Source organism: Panthera leo, chromosome E2 (assembly GCF_018350215.1).
Source record: "Panthera leo isolate Ple1 chromosome E2, P.leo_Ple1_pat1.1, whole genome shotgun sequence".
NCBI classification, from domain to species: domain Eukaryota; kingdom Metazoa; phylum Chordata; class Mammalia; order Carnivora; family Felidae; genus Panthera; species Panthera leo.
In genome coordinates this window covers 12564089-12578430 of record NC_056693.1, presented here as the reverse complement: position 1 = coordinate 12578430, position 14342 = coordinate 12564089, and the positions used below count along the sequence as shown (strand labels likewise).

General features: G+C 56.2%; 1 protein-coding gene across 1 annotated transcript; it reads right to left on the bottom strand.

Moving 5' to 3' along the window:
• Nucleotides 1-1745: 1745 nt before the first annotated feature.
• Nucleotides 1746-14094, bottom strand: KCNN4 (potassium calcium-activated channel subfamily N member 4). The gene is made up of 9 exons (XM_042918024.1): nucleotides 13560-14094; nucleotides 10401-10496; nucleotides 8715-9142; nucleotides 6774-6909; nucleotides 4489-4599; nucleotides 4195-4313; nucleotides 3792-3861; nucleotides 2513-2680; nucleotides 1746-2101 (listed from the first exon to the last, which is right to left on the bottom strand). The coding sequence occupies exons 1-8, from the start codon at nucleotides 13716-13718 to the stop codon at nucleotides 2516-2518; spliced, it is 1284 nt and encodes a 427-aa protein (XP_042773958.1). The 5' UTR covers nucleotides 13719-14094; the 3' UTR covers nucleotides 1746-2101; nucleotides 2513-2515.
• Nucleotides 14095-14342: the final 248 nt, after the last annotated feature.

Sequence of the window (14342 nt, the reverse complement as noted above, 5' to 3'; positions counted from 1 at the left end):
CTGGAGGTGAGGAATTTGGGCCCCCCAGGCGTTCAGGGTTTTCATTCAGTGATATTCACTGAGGCCCTGCATGTGCCAGCCCTTGACATTGAAGACACGGTAGAGAACAGAAATGAAAATACGGTATTAATCATCCCTGAGCTGCTCAATGGGCCCGTTGGCTAAGTGCTGGGGCTCTGGAGCCAGGCTCCCTGGGTCAGAGCCCAGCTCCCCCTTCTCTACTGTGGCTTTGGACAGGTTTCTTAAATCTCTCTCTGCCTCAGTTACTTTTTATGTAAAACGGGACCACACAATACCCACTTTGCCTCCTTTTTAGAGATTTTGTGCGGTCGTTTGGCAGGGGATCTGGCTGTAACACTGCAAGGAGGGCTTCCTGCAGGGGGAGGGTGTTGGAGATGTCTTCAGAGGTCCCATCCAGTTCCTGTCTCCTCTACTGCCAAGTGGGCTGGTGTCCAGAGGAAGGGCAATTCGTGGCAGTGGGTGGTGCAAGCCCCAGTTTAGCTCCCGGAGCCGAGGGATGAGGCTAACTATGGCTTTGCAGGGAAATCCGAAGATAGCTCAGCAGAGAAGGATGACTCCCAGCCGGGCTTCCCCGCAGAGCGAAGGAAGCGAGGGTGAATCAGCCTCTCAAAGTGGAATGGAGCCGTTGAGGGAAGTGATGGGAAGTGAAACCTCCAAGAGGTCCAAGGCCAGTCGGCCTCTGACTCACCTCAGGCAGGGCAGAGGGAGGGCTCAGCCACAGGGCAGGGCAAGCTGGGTGTGAATCTGGGCCCTGTGGCCAGACCTCCAGCCTCTAGACGTGGCCCTTCCTGCAAGCTCAGTTTCTGTATCTCTACAAACGGGGTGGGAAGGGTTTGGTCGAGGTGATTTACAGGAGGGAAGCACACAGTAGGGCCTCCAGAACTGCTAGCCCCTCCCCCTTTCCTGTCTGAGTCTTAAGCAGATAATGAAATGGGTATGTTGGGATAGTTTGGGGTTCTTGTTAGTCTCCTGACCGGTGAGTCGTCATCTAGGTCCTGGCGAGATGAGTAGGGGAGGGAGGGCGGCAGGAAAAAGAAAAAGAGCAGCCATGCACCACATCTGAAAAATCAATAGCGAAAATAAAAATGATGAACTGTCTCTCGTGTATCTGGTTCTTACTAAATGCCTGCCCGTCTGTGCCAGTCCCTGTTTTCATCTTCACAGCAGTTCCGTGGGAAGGTGGACCCATTCTAGAAGTGAGGTAAAATGTTCAGAGAGGTGAAGCCACTTGCCCAAAGTCACACAGGTAGTGGATGGCAGAGCTAGGCTTTGGACCCTGAACCAAATCCTGGAATTGAAGCCTTTGCTCTTAGCCTCAGATCTGTGGGGGTGGGGGTTATTGAGGACCCACAGACCTGGGAGGGCACTTAGAGGAGGGGTCTGTTTTATAGACAGGGAAACTAAGGTTCAGGCCAGACAGGGGCCTTCCACTGGATGACCTGCCTGTTGGGAGTGTACATACGTTCAGAAAGAAACAGCAACTTCTTCTGGCTTTGTTTAACATTTATTACAAAGTTAAGAGCAGAGACTGGTGAGTTGTGCCCCCCACCCGCCTTCTCCCCACCAGATACTCTGCAGCTCTGGAAAACTGTGTTCTCCTTGCTCTCCCGCCAGAGGGCGCTGCTTCTTCTCAGCCTCAGGCCTGGTTCCTTCAGCTCCCTTATCCAGCGGTAACTGAGGCATCCCAGGATCCTGGACTCTGGGCCCCCCACCCCCACCCCCGGTCCCCTCCTCCTCTGGGACCCAGAAGTCTCACCCCCCCAGGCACCTCCCTTTCTAACTGAAAGCTGGAGGTCATCCGTAGCAGCATAGTGAGGATGTTTTGTCGAGGGTATGTAGGGTAGTAGTGACCATTTTCCCGTTGGGGGTAGGGGGTGGGCGTGTGTGTGTGGCCACGGCCCTTCTCCTTGAGCCAGTGTCTCCTCCAGCAGCCATCCGTGAGCGAGCCCATCCAAAGGTGGGGCCCCCTTCGGTCCTTGCACTCGAGGTGCTTTATTCGTAGGGCTGGGTCAGGAGTAGCAGGGACAATGTCCTCGACCTCAATCCTGGGGAAAGTAGCTTGGTTCTTCCTCCATGGGTCCTGGGGAGACAAATAGAGACATGGCTAGACAGGCAGGCCAGAAACCAGAGGGAGAGCAACAGCAGGGACACTGAGGTGGAGACAGACACCAGTGGACAGAGGAGGAAGGAAGAGGGTGGGTGTACCTGCCACCAAGAGACTGGGCATTTGCGCAGAGACTGAGAGCATGCCCAGAGACAGGCAGGCAGACCAAGCAAAGAAAGAGGGAGGAGATATTGAGGGTCAGCAAAGAGAAGGACTATCTCCTTCCTTTCCTGCTAGTCCAGCCCCAGACTTGAGTCCTGTCTTCCAAACAGCAGAAGAGAAAGGGTAGCCTCGTCCCCAAGACCATCCCCTGCCCCTTAGCCCCATGGGGCGCTATCCACAGGCACCATTTCTCCAGACTGTTCTGCCTGAGTCCAGCCCCCTCACCAGCTACGTGGCCTCCTGGCTTGGTTCTGGAAGCTGCTGCGGCCCCAGGGCATTGCTAAGCAGCTCAGTCAGGGTGTCCAGCTTCCGGGCCATTGCATCCATCCGCTTCTCCAGGGCCTGATGGGAGCTGCTCAGACCCAGCTGCAGGTCACACAGGATCATGTGCATCTGGGCAGAGCGGGTCAGCGGTGTCAGTGGGTGAGGTAGACTTCCCCTTATCCCAGCTACTTGGCTCAGTGCTTTCCCCACATGGTTTAAGACACTCTTTAAAAGCGCGGGGAGTGAGAATTCTGTTCGCATTTTTACAGCTATGTAAACAGGCCTAGAGCAGTTAAAATGACATGCCCAAGGCAGCACCTAGAATAAGGCTTAGTACGCAGAAGGTAGGTGCTCACTAAACATTTGTGGAATTGATGAATGACTTCAGAATGCACGTAGCTTTTTCATTACCTTCTCAGATGAGGATTCACAGCTTCATCCTTGAGGGTGTGTGAGCTTTCTATGAGAATTCTTGAATTCTATGTTTTTTGGCCGGATAATCTGCAGAAATTATGACCTGCCAATTCTGGCAGATCTAGGCCACCACCTCCTCACTGAGACCTGCCATGCAGTTTAGGGGCCTGCATCTGTGACTGTGTTTACCATGGCATTGGCACCAAGGGTCACTGTTTGAATTGTCTCGGGCTAATGAGAAAAAGCAAAGGCCACCGGATAAGCAAAAGGCGCTGTGAGCCAAGCCAAGGGATGTGACATCACCACCCCAATCACTGGCCGAATCAGGTGGCCCCAGCAGAAGAATGGCAAGTGGAGTCTGCCTTGGCCAGGCCAGCGTGCCCAGGGCAGAAGCACCCGTGGCCCTGGGCCCCTCTTTACAATCACAGCAGAGACTGACTTCCCTGAAATGATGGCATCGGTCTGTGTCCGTGTTAATTTGCATTTTATTGGTTTTGCCGTGTATGTTTGAATTTGGCTCGTATGTTTGCTTTGGTTTTATTGTTGTCTAAGAGAGAAGGAATGTTATCTGTCCCATGTAACATGACAATAAAAATGATTTAAAACTAAATGCTGGAGTTCTTACACGATTTAAGTTTAAAAGGGATCTGTCCCCTACATGAGTTTAAGAAACTACTGAATCATTCACTCAACCACAAACCTTTGTCAAGTGCGTGTGTGTGCCAGACCCCTGCCGGTGTTCTGTATGCCGGGACCAGATTTCCCTACCGGTGCCGTGGCCCCGAACTCCCTTTTCTTCCAGACCCCTCCCACCGGGCCCTGGTACCTTGGAGATGTCCACCATGGAGTTCACTTGCTCCCGGAGCTTTCTGTGTTTCAGCCGCACCTGGCGGAACCTGTGGGAAGAGGTGCGAGGTTAGAAGTGACCCTTGCTCAGGGATGGATAAGGGGAGAAGAGACTCACAGAGATACGGAGCAGTGGGGAAGGGTTTCCAGAGAGCTGCACCCGTGAGCCCATCTTCCAGGTAGAGACCCAGGGATCCTGACCCACATGTGGAGTGGCACGGACCCACAGACACTGAGACGTGCAAGATGAATCATCAGAGTCACTATGAGGTCTAGGTGGACATCGGTGAGACCGCACATGTGTGTCCTGACCCGGGCACGCACTCACGCTCGCTCACACACACTATGCAGAATGGAGGAGATGTGCACAGAGAGGCCCTCACCTGTTGATGGCAGCCAGCAGCCTGCGCTGGTGCCTTCGGGCAGCTCCACGCTCCTTCCTCCGTGTGTGTTTATAGAACATCCAGGCCTCTTGCAGCACTCGGGCAGCTGATTCCTTCATCTGAGGGTGGGCACGGTGTCAGCGGAGACACCCCTAGGGCTCTGGGAAAGGGGCTGGGGCCTGGACTCCCTGGTCTGAGGGAAGGGAGGGTTGGAGGCTGGGGCAGGAGGAGATGGGTAGGGACTCCTGGGTCTGAGGGAGGCGTGTGCTGTGGGTGCCATGTGCCCATCCTCACCTCTTTGGCATATTGGATGTCCATCATGAAGTTGTGCACGTGCTTCTCTGCTTTATTAAACTCCAGCTTCCGGGCCACCACGGCCACCAGCAGGGCTGTGCAGCAGACCCCCTGTGGGCACAGCAGACGCGATGACAGGAGGCCTCTGGGGCTCCTGTGCCACCAAACTCTCTCCTCGAACCCTCACAACAGCCACAGAAGGCAGGCAAGACCACCCCTAGTTGACAGGTGAGCGGGCCCAGGGAGAACCACAGTCCCACAGCTGTGAGGGGTAGAGCTTAGGATCACAAGTCACATGTCTGAGTCCCACTCGTGTGTAGCATTCATACCACCAGAACGTCCTCTTTCGTTAAGGGCGTGACTGGAGAAGGAGAGATTCTGGGCGAGGGGCAGTCCCCACCACTGCCTCCCCATTGCTCTCACCCAGTTGACAATCAGATCACTGAGGGTATCCCTCAACCTCCTCCCACCCCTGTGGCTCCTGCCCACTCCTGGCCACGTCCCTTCCCTCCTGGACCATCTCCAGCCTCCCCTCTCCTGACCTTGACCTCAGGGAGATCTAACAATTATGACCCTGCCCCCTTACCCTAATCTAGGCTCCCCCTGCCCCAAACTTCTTAGCCTGGCTTTCAGAGCCTTTCAAGGTCTAGGCTTTGCCTCCAGACAACTCAGCCTGGCCTCATTGTGCCTCAGCTGCCTGAGCGCTTTGGTCCGTAGGCTTCTCCCTTCTCCCAAGGCCTCTGACCCATCAGCTGCTCAGTGGCACCTGCTGTGCTTCCTTACAATAAATTTTCTTCTGGAGCCTTCCTCTTCCCCAAGCTGTATCTCAGCTCACAGAACCTCTGAACAATTTACTTGTTGGCAAACATCGGTTCCCCGACTGCTTGTATTCAAAGCCCAGCTCTGAGCACGTTCCTTGATCTCTCAGTGTCTCACTTTCTTCCTGTGAAATGGGCACGCCCTCACAGTATGACCCTGTGGATTCCTTAAGTTAACACCTGGAAAGTGTTCAGAGCAGAGACTGGCACAGAGTATGTGCTCAGTAAAGTTGGCTATGATTATTCCATTATGCTGGCGAACCTCTCAGCCAGGAGTTGGGCTGTAAGCTCTAGTGCAAATTGCCTGATCTTTCTAGGTCTCTCCTTGACCAAGGTTTCTCCTTGTGTCAAATGAGGGAGGAGGTCCCAGGCAGCCCTGAGGGTTCCTGACCTTTTGGGAGTGTTTCCTTGGTTGAACCTCTACCCCTCTTTGCTGGTCCCAAAGACTCACCCCTGGGGAGGGGATCACACTTAACTATCACCCCATCCATCACCAGTGGGCCCAGGGCTTGGAGATGCAGCATGTCCTTTCTGAGACAATATCAGGGCTGGGGGCTGGCAGCCCAAGTCCCTGAGGGTGGGAGGAGCCATATCTCATGAGGAGGTGAAGGCCAAGGCCTTGAGTGTTGGGTCCTGGATGGGGCTAGGGACCAGGTGGGGGGAACTAGATGCCTGGGTCTATGAAAGAAAGCTGGTAGATGTCAGGATTCAGGAGGAGGCTAGCTCTGGGGACCCTTTGCCTCATCCTTGAGAACAGAGGAGCTAGGGTGGGGACAGCTGGATGCTTGGGACTAGTTAACAAATAACAGCCCTCTCACCCCCACCCCCTAACCCATATACTGAACGTTTCCTACATGCTCGGTGCTGTCTGACACCCTTTATGTGGTTTAATTAATTTAATCTCAGGAACCCCATGAGGAATATGCTAATATCAGCATGTTCATTTTATAGATGAAGAAACTAGGAGATTATAAGGCTTGATCCCTGCTTTGAAGTGGCAGAAACAGGATTTGAACCCAGGCAGCCTGACCCTACAGGCATGCTTTTGATGAATCTATAGCCTTAATGGAGGCTGGAGACTGGGTTCCTGAATCCTGGAGGAGCCTAGCACTGGGAAATCAGGTGTCTGTGTCCTAGACAGTTGAGAGGGTAGGGGTGTGAGGGGCAGGGAGCCTGAGCCTTCATGAGGCTCAGGGCTGGATTCCTGGATTCCGGAAGGAAATAGGGCTGGGAAGTCAGGGGCCTATTTTCTTGAGGACGGTGAAGCCTAGGGTCCTAGGTTCCAAAGAGAGCAAGGACGTATGGGATGGATTCCTGGGTTTTGTAAGGAAATGGGGCAGTGGGTGTCCAGACACCCAAGTTTCTCGGGAGTGTCCTTGAATGCCTTTGTTGGCTCCATGATTTCTTGGGGCCCAGAGGATGAGCAATTTGGGACAGGGGTAGGGTCCCTGAGGAGGCTGTACTCACCATGACTCCAGTGCAGAGGCAGACAATCTTGCCCCACATGGTGCCTGGCACCACGTCCCCATAGCCAATGGTCAGGAATGTGATGGGGATCAGCCACAGTGTGTCCGAAAGGTGTCCGGTGGCATTAACAGCCTGCCTGTGGGGAAAGAGGAGTTAGTTCTGAAACCTCACCCCAGGGGTTTCCATGATGTCTGATACTCTCCTTCCCAACACACCTACAGTTCCCAGAAACAGAGAAAAAGTCAGTAAGTTCTGGGCTTTGGAGAGCCTGCCCGGCTTCCTCTCTGCTGTGTGAGCTGGGCAAGAGAGGCTCAGCCACTCTGGGCTATGGAATTTGAACCTGGATCCAACCAATTCCAAAGCCTGTTTGGTTTTAGCTAGGTTACCAGGACTGCTGCTTTCAGAGTGTATTGTTGGAGGGTTGAGAGGGGGCAGAAACCCAGCCCAAAGTCCACTTGTCCACCCTGACAGTGATCCCATCTACCCGGAGGAAGGGGAGCCTTTTTCTTAAAGAAAGAAAAAAAATTTACATATCTATATCTATCTATCTATCTATCTATCTATCTATCTATCTATTTATGGTAATCTACACCAATGTGGGGCTCAAACTCACACCCCCAAGATCAAGAGTCCCATGCTCCACCTATAGAGCCAGCCAGGCACCCCAGGGGCCCCTTTTTCTAATGTCTACAAAGATGTCGTATGGCCTATGGGTGGCCCCATCAAGACTAAAAAGGCAGGACCCTGTCCTCCCTTCCCCTCACTTCACGGAAGGAGACATTTAGTTCCAGCCATGGAAGGGATTGAAGATCCTGATTTGTCTAACTCAAGCCCACAGACCACTTGCATCGGGGTCAGCAGGGAAAGCTTCATTCATGATGCCCCTAGACCCATCACAGCCACTACTCTCTGGAGGCAGGGACTGATTTTACACTGTTAATTCCCACTCCCTTCATCCAGAAGGACATTCAAGTTTGAGGACTTCTGTCTTGGGATTTAGAAATTTGACCCCCTCCCCACCCTCCCATTTTTCAAATGAGAAACATGGTGGGAGGAAAACAGATTCTGCAAGATGAAGGAGTTGAAAATCATGAAAGATTAGAATTGCTGGGGAGACTTGAAAGACGGTGGGATTTGACACCCATTTTACAGATGAAGGAACAGAGGGTCAGAGAGGAAGGATCTAAAGCCAGTGCTTGTCATTCCCTGCCTCTTTTCAAGAATCCTTTGCCAGAGGTACTGAACCAGAGGTTCCCAAACTTGAGCAGGGATCAGAATCACCTGTTAAAACAGAGTGCTTGGCCCCACCCACCAGAGTTTTAATTTGGTAGGTCTGGGTAGGGCTTGAGAATTTGGATTTGCAGCAAGTTCCCAGGTGATGCTGCTGGTCCGGGAACCACACTTTAAGAAACACCGACTAAGATTACCTTCGCTTTCTTTATCTGTAAGAGAGAGAAACTGAGGCCCTGAAAGGCTACGGGCCCAGCATCCAGTCTGTCCAGCAGGCAGCCTGGAATCCTGTATCCATTCCCGGCAGGGAATTTCCTTCCAGAGCAGCCCCAAATCACCCCCTGTCCCAGGATCACAGGGACTGCCCACAGAGCATCTCTGTGCTAATTCGGAAGAGGTGTCACTGACCTCCAACCGGGCAGTGGCAACCCTTGGCCAGGCGCCAGAGACTGAATAGATGCCTGGAAACCTGAGACAGGGCAGGTGTGGGAGTGGGAAGGGAAGGGCTTGCTAGGGCCTGTGTGTGTCTGGGGAGACTGGAAGTGGTCAGTTGGTTCCTCCCACCCCAGTGGATGAGTGTGGACAAACAGCTTTCTCCTCCGCTTTGCCCCCAAGGGGCCCAAGCTGTACCGCCATCCAGGGAAGCTGTGGCTGTAAGCGGCTCCCTCGGATGCTCCAGGTACCCCGACCCTCCACCCCCAGTACCCTCACCTCTCGGCCACCGACAGCACCCAGGCGGTGGTGAGCCAGAGGCCAAGCGTGAGGCAGAGCAGCAGGCGACCGGGGTGCGTGTTCATGTACAGCTTGGCCACGAACCAGTGGCGGAAGCGGACCTGGTTGAGGGCGCCGATGCTGCGGTAGGACGCGTTGAGCAAGACGCCGCTGCGCAGGAGGACGGCGCGGGGCACCAGGTAGAGGCGCAGCAGCATGGCCAGCGACAGCAGCGCCTCCCCCTCATCCAGGAAGCCCGGCCAGGACTGCGTCGCCGCGGACCGGGACCCTAAACCCTGAGCGCACCGCGGACCCCGCACCGGCGCTGGGTGCAGAGCGCACACGGCCAGCTCCAGCACGATCTGCGCCGCCTGCCGCCCGGTCAGCGCCACGCGCCAGTCCCGGAGCCCGTTGTCGGTCATGAACAACTGCGGGGAGGGGACAGAGTGGGGAGGCAGGGGGTCACACGAAGGTCAAGAGGCCGCCTGCCTGTCTGCGTCTGCCTGCATCCGAAGATAAGGGTGACGCGCCCACCAGGGGGGCCCTGGGTGCGGGGGAAGGGGGGGAGGGAGGCAGCACAGGTCGGGCAGGTGGGACTGGGGAGGGTGAGGAAGGAGTGGGACAGGATCTGAGGAGGGCGTCTCTGCACCTTTTCCCACCCCCACCCCCAGTTTCAGCCCACTTCCAGAACTTTCTGTGTGCCCCACATTGTTCTATATATGGAAGATACAGGTGAGGAAAACAGAAACCCCTGCCTCCCTGGAGCTTACAGTTCACATCCACGGAGCCCTCTCCACCTCCTGCTTCTGGGGACACGGGTAGTAACTAACTGTAAACCGCACACCATTAGCAATGGCTATAGGTGACATTTTACAGGGCACTTTGGACGTGGCAGGCACTACTCTCTCTCCTTTCCATGTTATGACTCAGGGAATGCTCACAACACAGTGAGATTGAAAGCATTATGAGGCCCATTTTACAGATGCAGAAACTGAGGCCCAGGTCCCCCATGTGTAGCAGCACAGCTGAGCTATAAATCGAGGCCATTTCACCTTTTGAATGACTGCTGTTAATGATAATACGTACTTTTTACTGAGTGGGCATCACAGGGGGAATTATTACATATGGCCAATAACCCCCATTTTATAGGGTAAAGGGGGAAGGGATAGAGGCAACAGGATCCTGGGATGTGGGGGGTGGGATGAGGGGAGAGGGGTGGAGAGTTGAGTGTCTGGATGAGATATGAGATGGGAGGGGGGCGATGGGTGGAAAGATACCCCACCCACCCCCCACCGGGTCTAGAGGGTAATTGTCAGAGAGGTGGGGAGCTCAGGAGTAGGGAGGGACCTTCAGGCACAAAGCCTGGAATGGTGGGGCCTCAAGGATGGAGGACAGAGATCTGGGGGGGGGGGGGGGGGGCTGGGCCTGGAGTGGGGGTGTCTGGGGGTGAGAGTTCTCAGCACCCCAGGGCTGCAAATGGAGCACGGGACTGGGTTGCTCCAGGAGGCTCTGTCTGTCTGTCTGTGGTTATTCTCATCTCGGTGGGTGAGGCTGTGGACAAATCTTAGGGTGGAGAAACCTCATTACTCAGACCAGGAGGAGGAGTGTGGAAAGTGTGAGCCGACAGGGTGTGGTGGGGGCTGGGGGGGAGCAAGGAAGGGGCCCCCGGGGTGGGGCCCGCCCTACCTGGACCTCTTTGGCGTGAAATACCACGATAAGACAAAGAAGCAAGAAGGTGGAAATGCTGATCATGCATTTAACCAGGAACAGGTAGAGCGCCCACTGTTGGGAGGGATAGAAAATGGGGTAAGATTCCAGGCCCCCTCTACCTTCCTCCCCAATGCCATCCCTTCTCAGTTCCCAATTTCCTGGCCTCCTCCGCCCATCCCCCTGCCTGTCTCCCCCCTTCCCCCCCCTCCCCCCACCAAAACCTGGTTCTACCTGATGTCTCGGTTTGGGGGAACTCTCAAAACCATCATAGGGTCCCCAGGGAGAGTGCCCTTTTCCTTCCCAGCCCGACAGCCTCCTCTTCAGCCACTCTCCTAGGACCCACACCTGAGGGGGGACCTTGCAATCCCTTTTAAATTCCCCCAACCCCCTCCCCATCAAAAAACTGTTCCTCAAGTGTGGGGTGGGGGTGGGGTCTAGAAACACACACCTGGCCTTTAGGAAGTTCCCCCCTCTTCCCTTCTCACACAGCTGGTCCTGCCCTAGAAAGCAACCTGCCCTAGAAGGTTCTACCGTCTTCTCTGTTCCCCCAAGGAGCCTAGAGATTATCTCTCAGTACCCAAGGGGTAAATGGCACCCCCCTCCATCCAGGGCACTGGGTCCCTGAGACCCCAGCCCCAGCTCTGAGGAAGGCCACTGAGTCCTGTCCCCTGCGTCTCCTTCCCATTGCTCTCTCTCCTGGCTCTAAGCCCAGGGCAGATCTGGCCGGAAGCACATGGCCTCCAGAAACCACGGAGAGATTTTTTTCCCCCCCCTCTCTTTGTGTGGCAATACCTTGGAGAGATCTAGAATTCCTGAAGGAGGGATTTAGGCGGGACTGGGATTGCTGGATACCATAGCAGGAGTGGGGAGGGGTCCCCACCTGAGGAGTGTTGTTAGTGGGGAGGGGACCACCTGGGCTCCCACGCTGAGCTTAGCACCTACTTCCCCTCTCAGATGGCTGCTGGCTCCCCTGGGGCCAGGGCCCCACCTTCTGTGCAGGGGAAGAGGGCCAGTTTCCCGCCCCAGGGGGCCTGCCCCCCCACCCCTCCCAGAACAATGGTGCTGTTGTTCCTAGCCCTCCCCTACCCCTTCATCCTGCTAAGTCTCCCTAATTCCCTTGTCTCTTTCTTCAGTGTGTCTCAGACTCCAGTAGACACACCCCCTGCCCACACAGCACCCCACTTCTCTGGTGGCCCTCTCTACTTTGCCGGTTTCTCTTCCCCCAAATCCCTGACTCAGTCTCTGGGGATGCTTCTGCTTCTATCTCTATTTGTGTTTGAGGGCCTCTGTTTCTGCCAGGCTTTCCATCTCCCTGTGTGCAGCTCACTTGGGGAGCTCTCGCTGTCTCTCTGTGTGACTGTACTTCTGTCTCTCACCGCATCTCTGTCTCTGTCTCCTACCGCCTTTGTCTCTCTGTGTATCTCAGTCTCTCTGCGTCTCTGTCGCTCAGTGGCAGCCTCTCTGTGCCTCTCTCCGCCCCTCCCCCTGCTCATATCTCCATCTTGTTCCCTGCACCTGTTCTCCTCCAGCCCCTCCCTCCCCCAGCAGGTGTCCGGGGCCCTGCAAAATGAGCCCATAAGATTGAGATGGAGGTGGGGGGCAGGGATGGATGTTGTCAAGGCACAAGTGGAAAGGGGGCTGAGGAGGACCCTTAGGGCCACGTATCTGAACCCTCACCCCCAGTCTACAGATGGGGAGACTGAGGCTCAGAAAGCCACAGCACCTTCTCCAGAGTCCAACTGCCACAGGCAGCAGCCTGGCAGGCAGCAGAGGGAAGGAAGAAATGAGAGGTGAGAAGGTGGAGGGAGGGAGTGGGGTAGGAAAGACCCCCCTGTCCTTTCCCATCTGTGGAGCTCACGTCCTCACCTCCCCTGCTGGGCGGGGTGCTGAAGCGTGGGAGCGGCGGGTAGGCTCTGGCCATGCTTCCTGTTGGCATGGGCTTCGGTGGCCCCACCCCCTCTGTCCCCGCTGCCCTGGCCTCAGCTGCCCGGCCAGAGGAAGCCAGCCTGCTCTCACCCTGCATGTGGCTCCTGATCCCTTCGGAACTGCCCTCCTCCCCTGCCCCCAAATCCAAGCCTGAGCCTCCCTCCTCCAGGAATCACCCCAACCCGGTCCTCAAGTCAGTCCCCCCCAGCCAGCCCAGTTCCACATCCCTTACCCCAGACAGTTCTCCAACCCCTCCTTTCCGGTTAAGCAATTCTGTTCTGTCCTCAGTCCACGGATCCTGACCCCTGTCCTCCATCTGCCCCATCACTGCCCAGACCCGGGCTGGAATGCGCCCAGAGCCTGCTCAGACCTGTCCTGGCCCCACCTGTCCTTTTCCTTCCTACTCACACTATCCTCGGTCGGGCCCCCTTCCCACAAAGGCGCTCTAAGCCTCGTTCTTCAGACCCAGAAGCTTGGGTTCCCAGCCTCCTCCCCTGGGACCTACGAGTCCAGGCTTCTGCACACCTACTTCTCCACTATGTCTCAGACTAAATAGCAGGTAGACTGTGGGGAGGTTGGGAATGACAGACATGCGGAGGGGCAGGGGTGGTTTTCTGTTTCCCACCCCCACCCCAGCCAGTTTCTTGGGCTCTCAGCCCTTTGCAGCCAAGCCACTAGGTAAAGGTTAGACTTTAGATAAGGACCAAGGAGCCGCCGCCTACTGGAAGAAGTTCGTTTTTCTCCCCACCCTCCCTTCACTGACCCTGAGGCTATCTCTCCTCTAATGGGCTCTTGGGAGACTGGAGGATCTGATCAGCCGCCCCCTGGCCTCCAGGGGTCCTGGACCTCCAGCTGTCCAATTGCAAACCTTCAAATACTGAGACACTGTGACCCCTCTTCCCTTCCTTTTGCAGAGAGAGCCCTGAACATTTACCTCCCCTGGGCCCTAGGAGTCCGGCCCCCCAGCCCCCTCCTCCCTCACACCCAGGAGTCTGGGACTTCCGCCGCCGCCGCCTCAGACCCAGAAGCACAGACCCCCTCACCCCTCCTCCCTCAGACTTAGGGCTCCAGACCCTCAGCGGCTCCTCTCTCAGACCCAGGGGTCCAGGTCTCCTCGCTCCTCCTCCTTCAGGCCCAGGAGTCTCTCCCCCCAGCCCCTCCTCCCTCAGCCCCCAGCCTCCCAGGACCCAGGATAAGAGTTCCACTCACCGGGCACCCTCCAAACCATAGCATCTCCGCGTGCAGCACCATGAGTCCGATGCCAGTTCCCGCCAGTGCCAGTGCCCAGCCAGCCAGCCACTTCTCCTGCTCCAGCAGCCGCTTTCGCCGCTGTAGGGCCCCCAGGCCTGGCACCAGCTCCCCGCCCATGGCCCCTGCGGTCTTGGGGCTCAGCCAGCTTCCTGCCCAGGGTCCCCCACCTCGCAGCACACAAAGGGCAGCCACTGTGGCTTGCAGGTCCTCAGTCTGCTCTGCTCCTCGCTCTGGGGCTCTTGCTTTGAGGCACGGAGGGAGTCTGTGCCCTCTGGGGGTGGTGACGGTTGGGCAGGGCGGGGAGGGACTGGCGTGGCCCTTGGGCAGAGGGGAGGCTCCCCAACCTCCCTTCTCGGTCTAAGGAGGGACCGGGGTGTGTCTCGGGGCAGAGCAAGGAAGAGGCGTGCATCCACGTGGATAAAGACACATGCTTCTGGGACACAATAGGCTTTGTCACACACAACGGTCTGCGCCCTGTAACACACACCTTCACTCAGCCCCACCCAGACACCACAAGACGCGGGGTGATGAACCTTCACACACGGCATGGCCGGAGACGGAACCTAACACACATGGGCACACAACACAACCTACACCGAGTGACTCACAACTCCCGATGAGCTCTGAAACCCACAGCCACACCCAGACACCACACATGCGGTGTGACCCACGCCGGCACTCAGCGAGGCAGGCACTGCCCCGGGTCGCACGTGACCACCCAAATATTGTCCACACACAGGC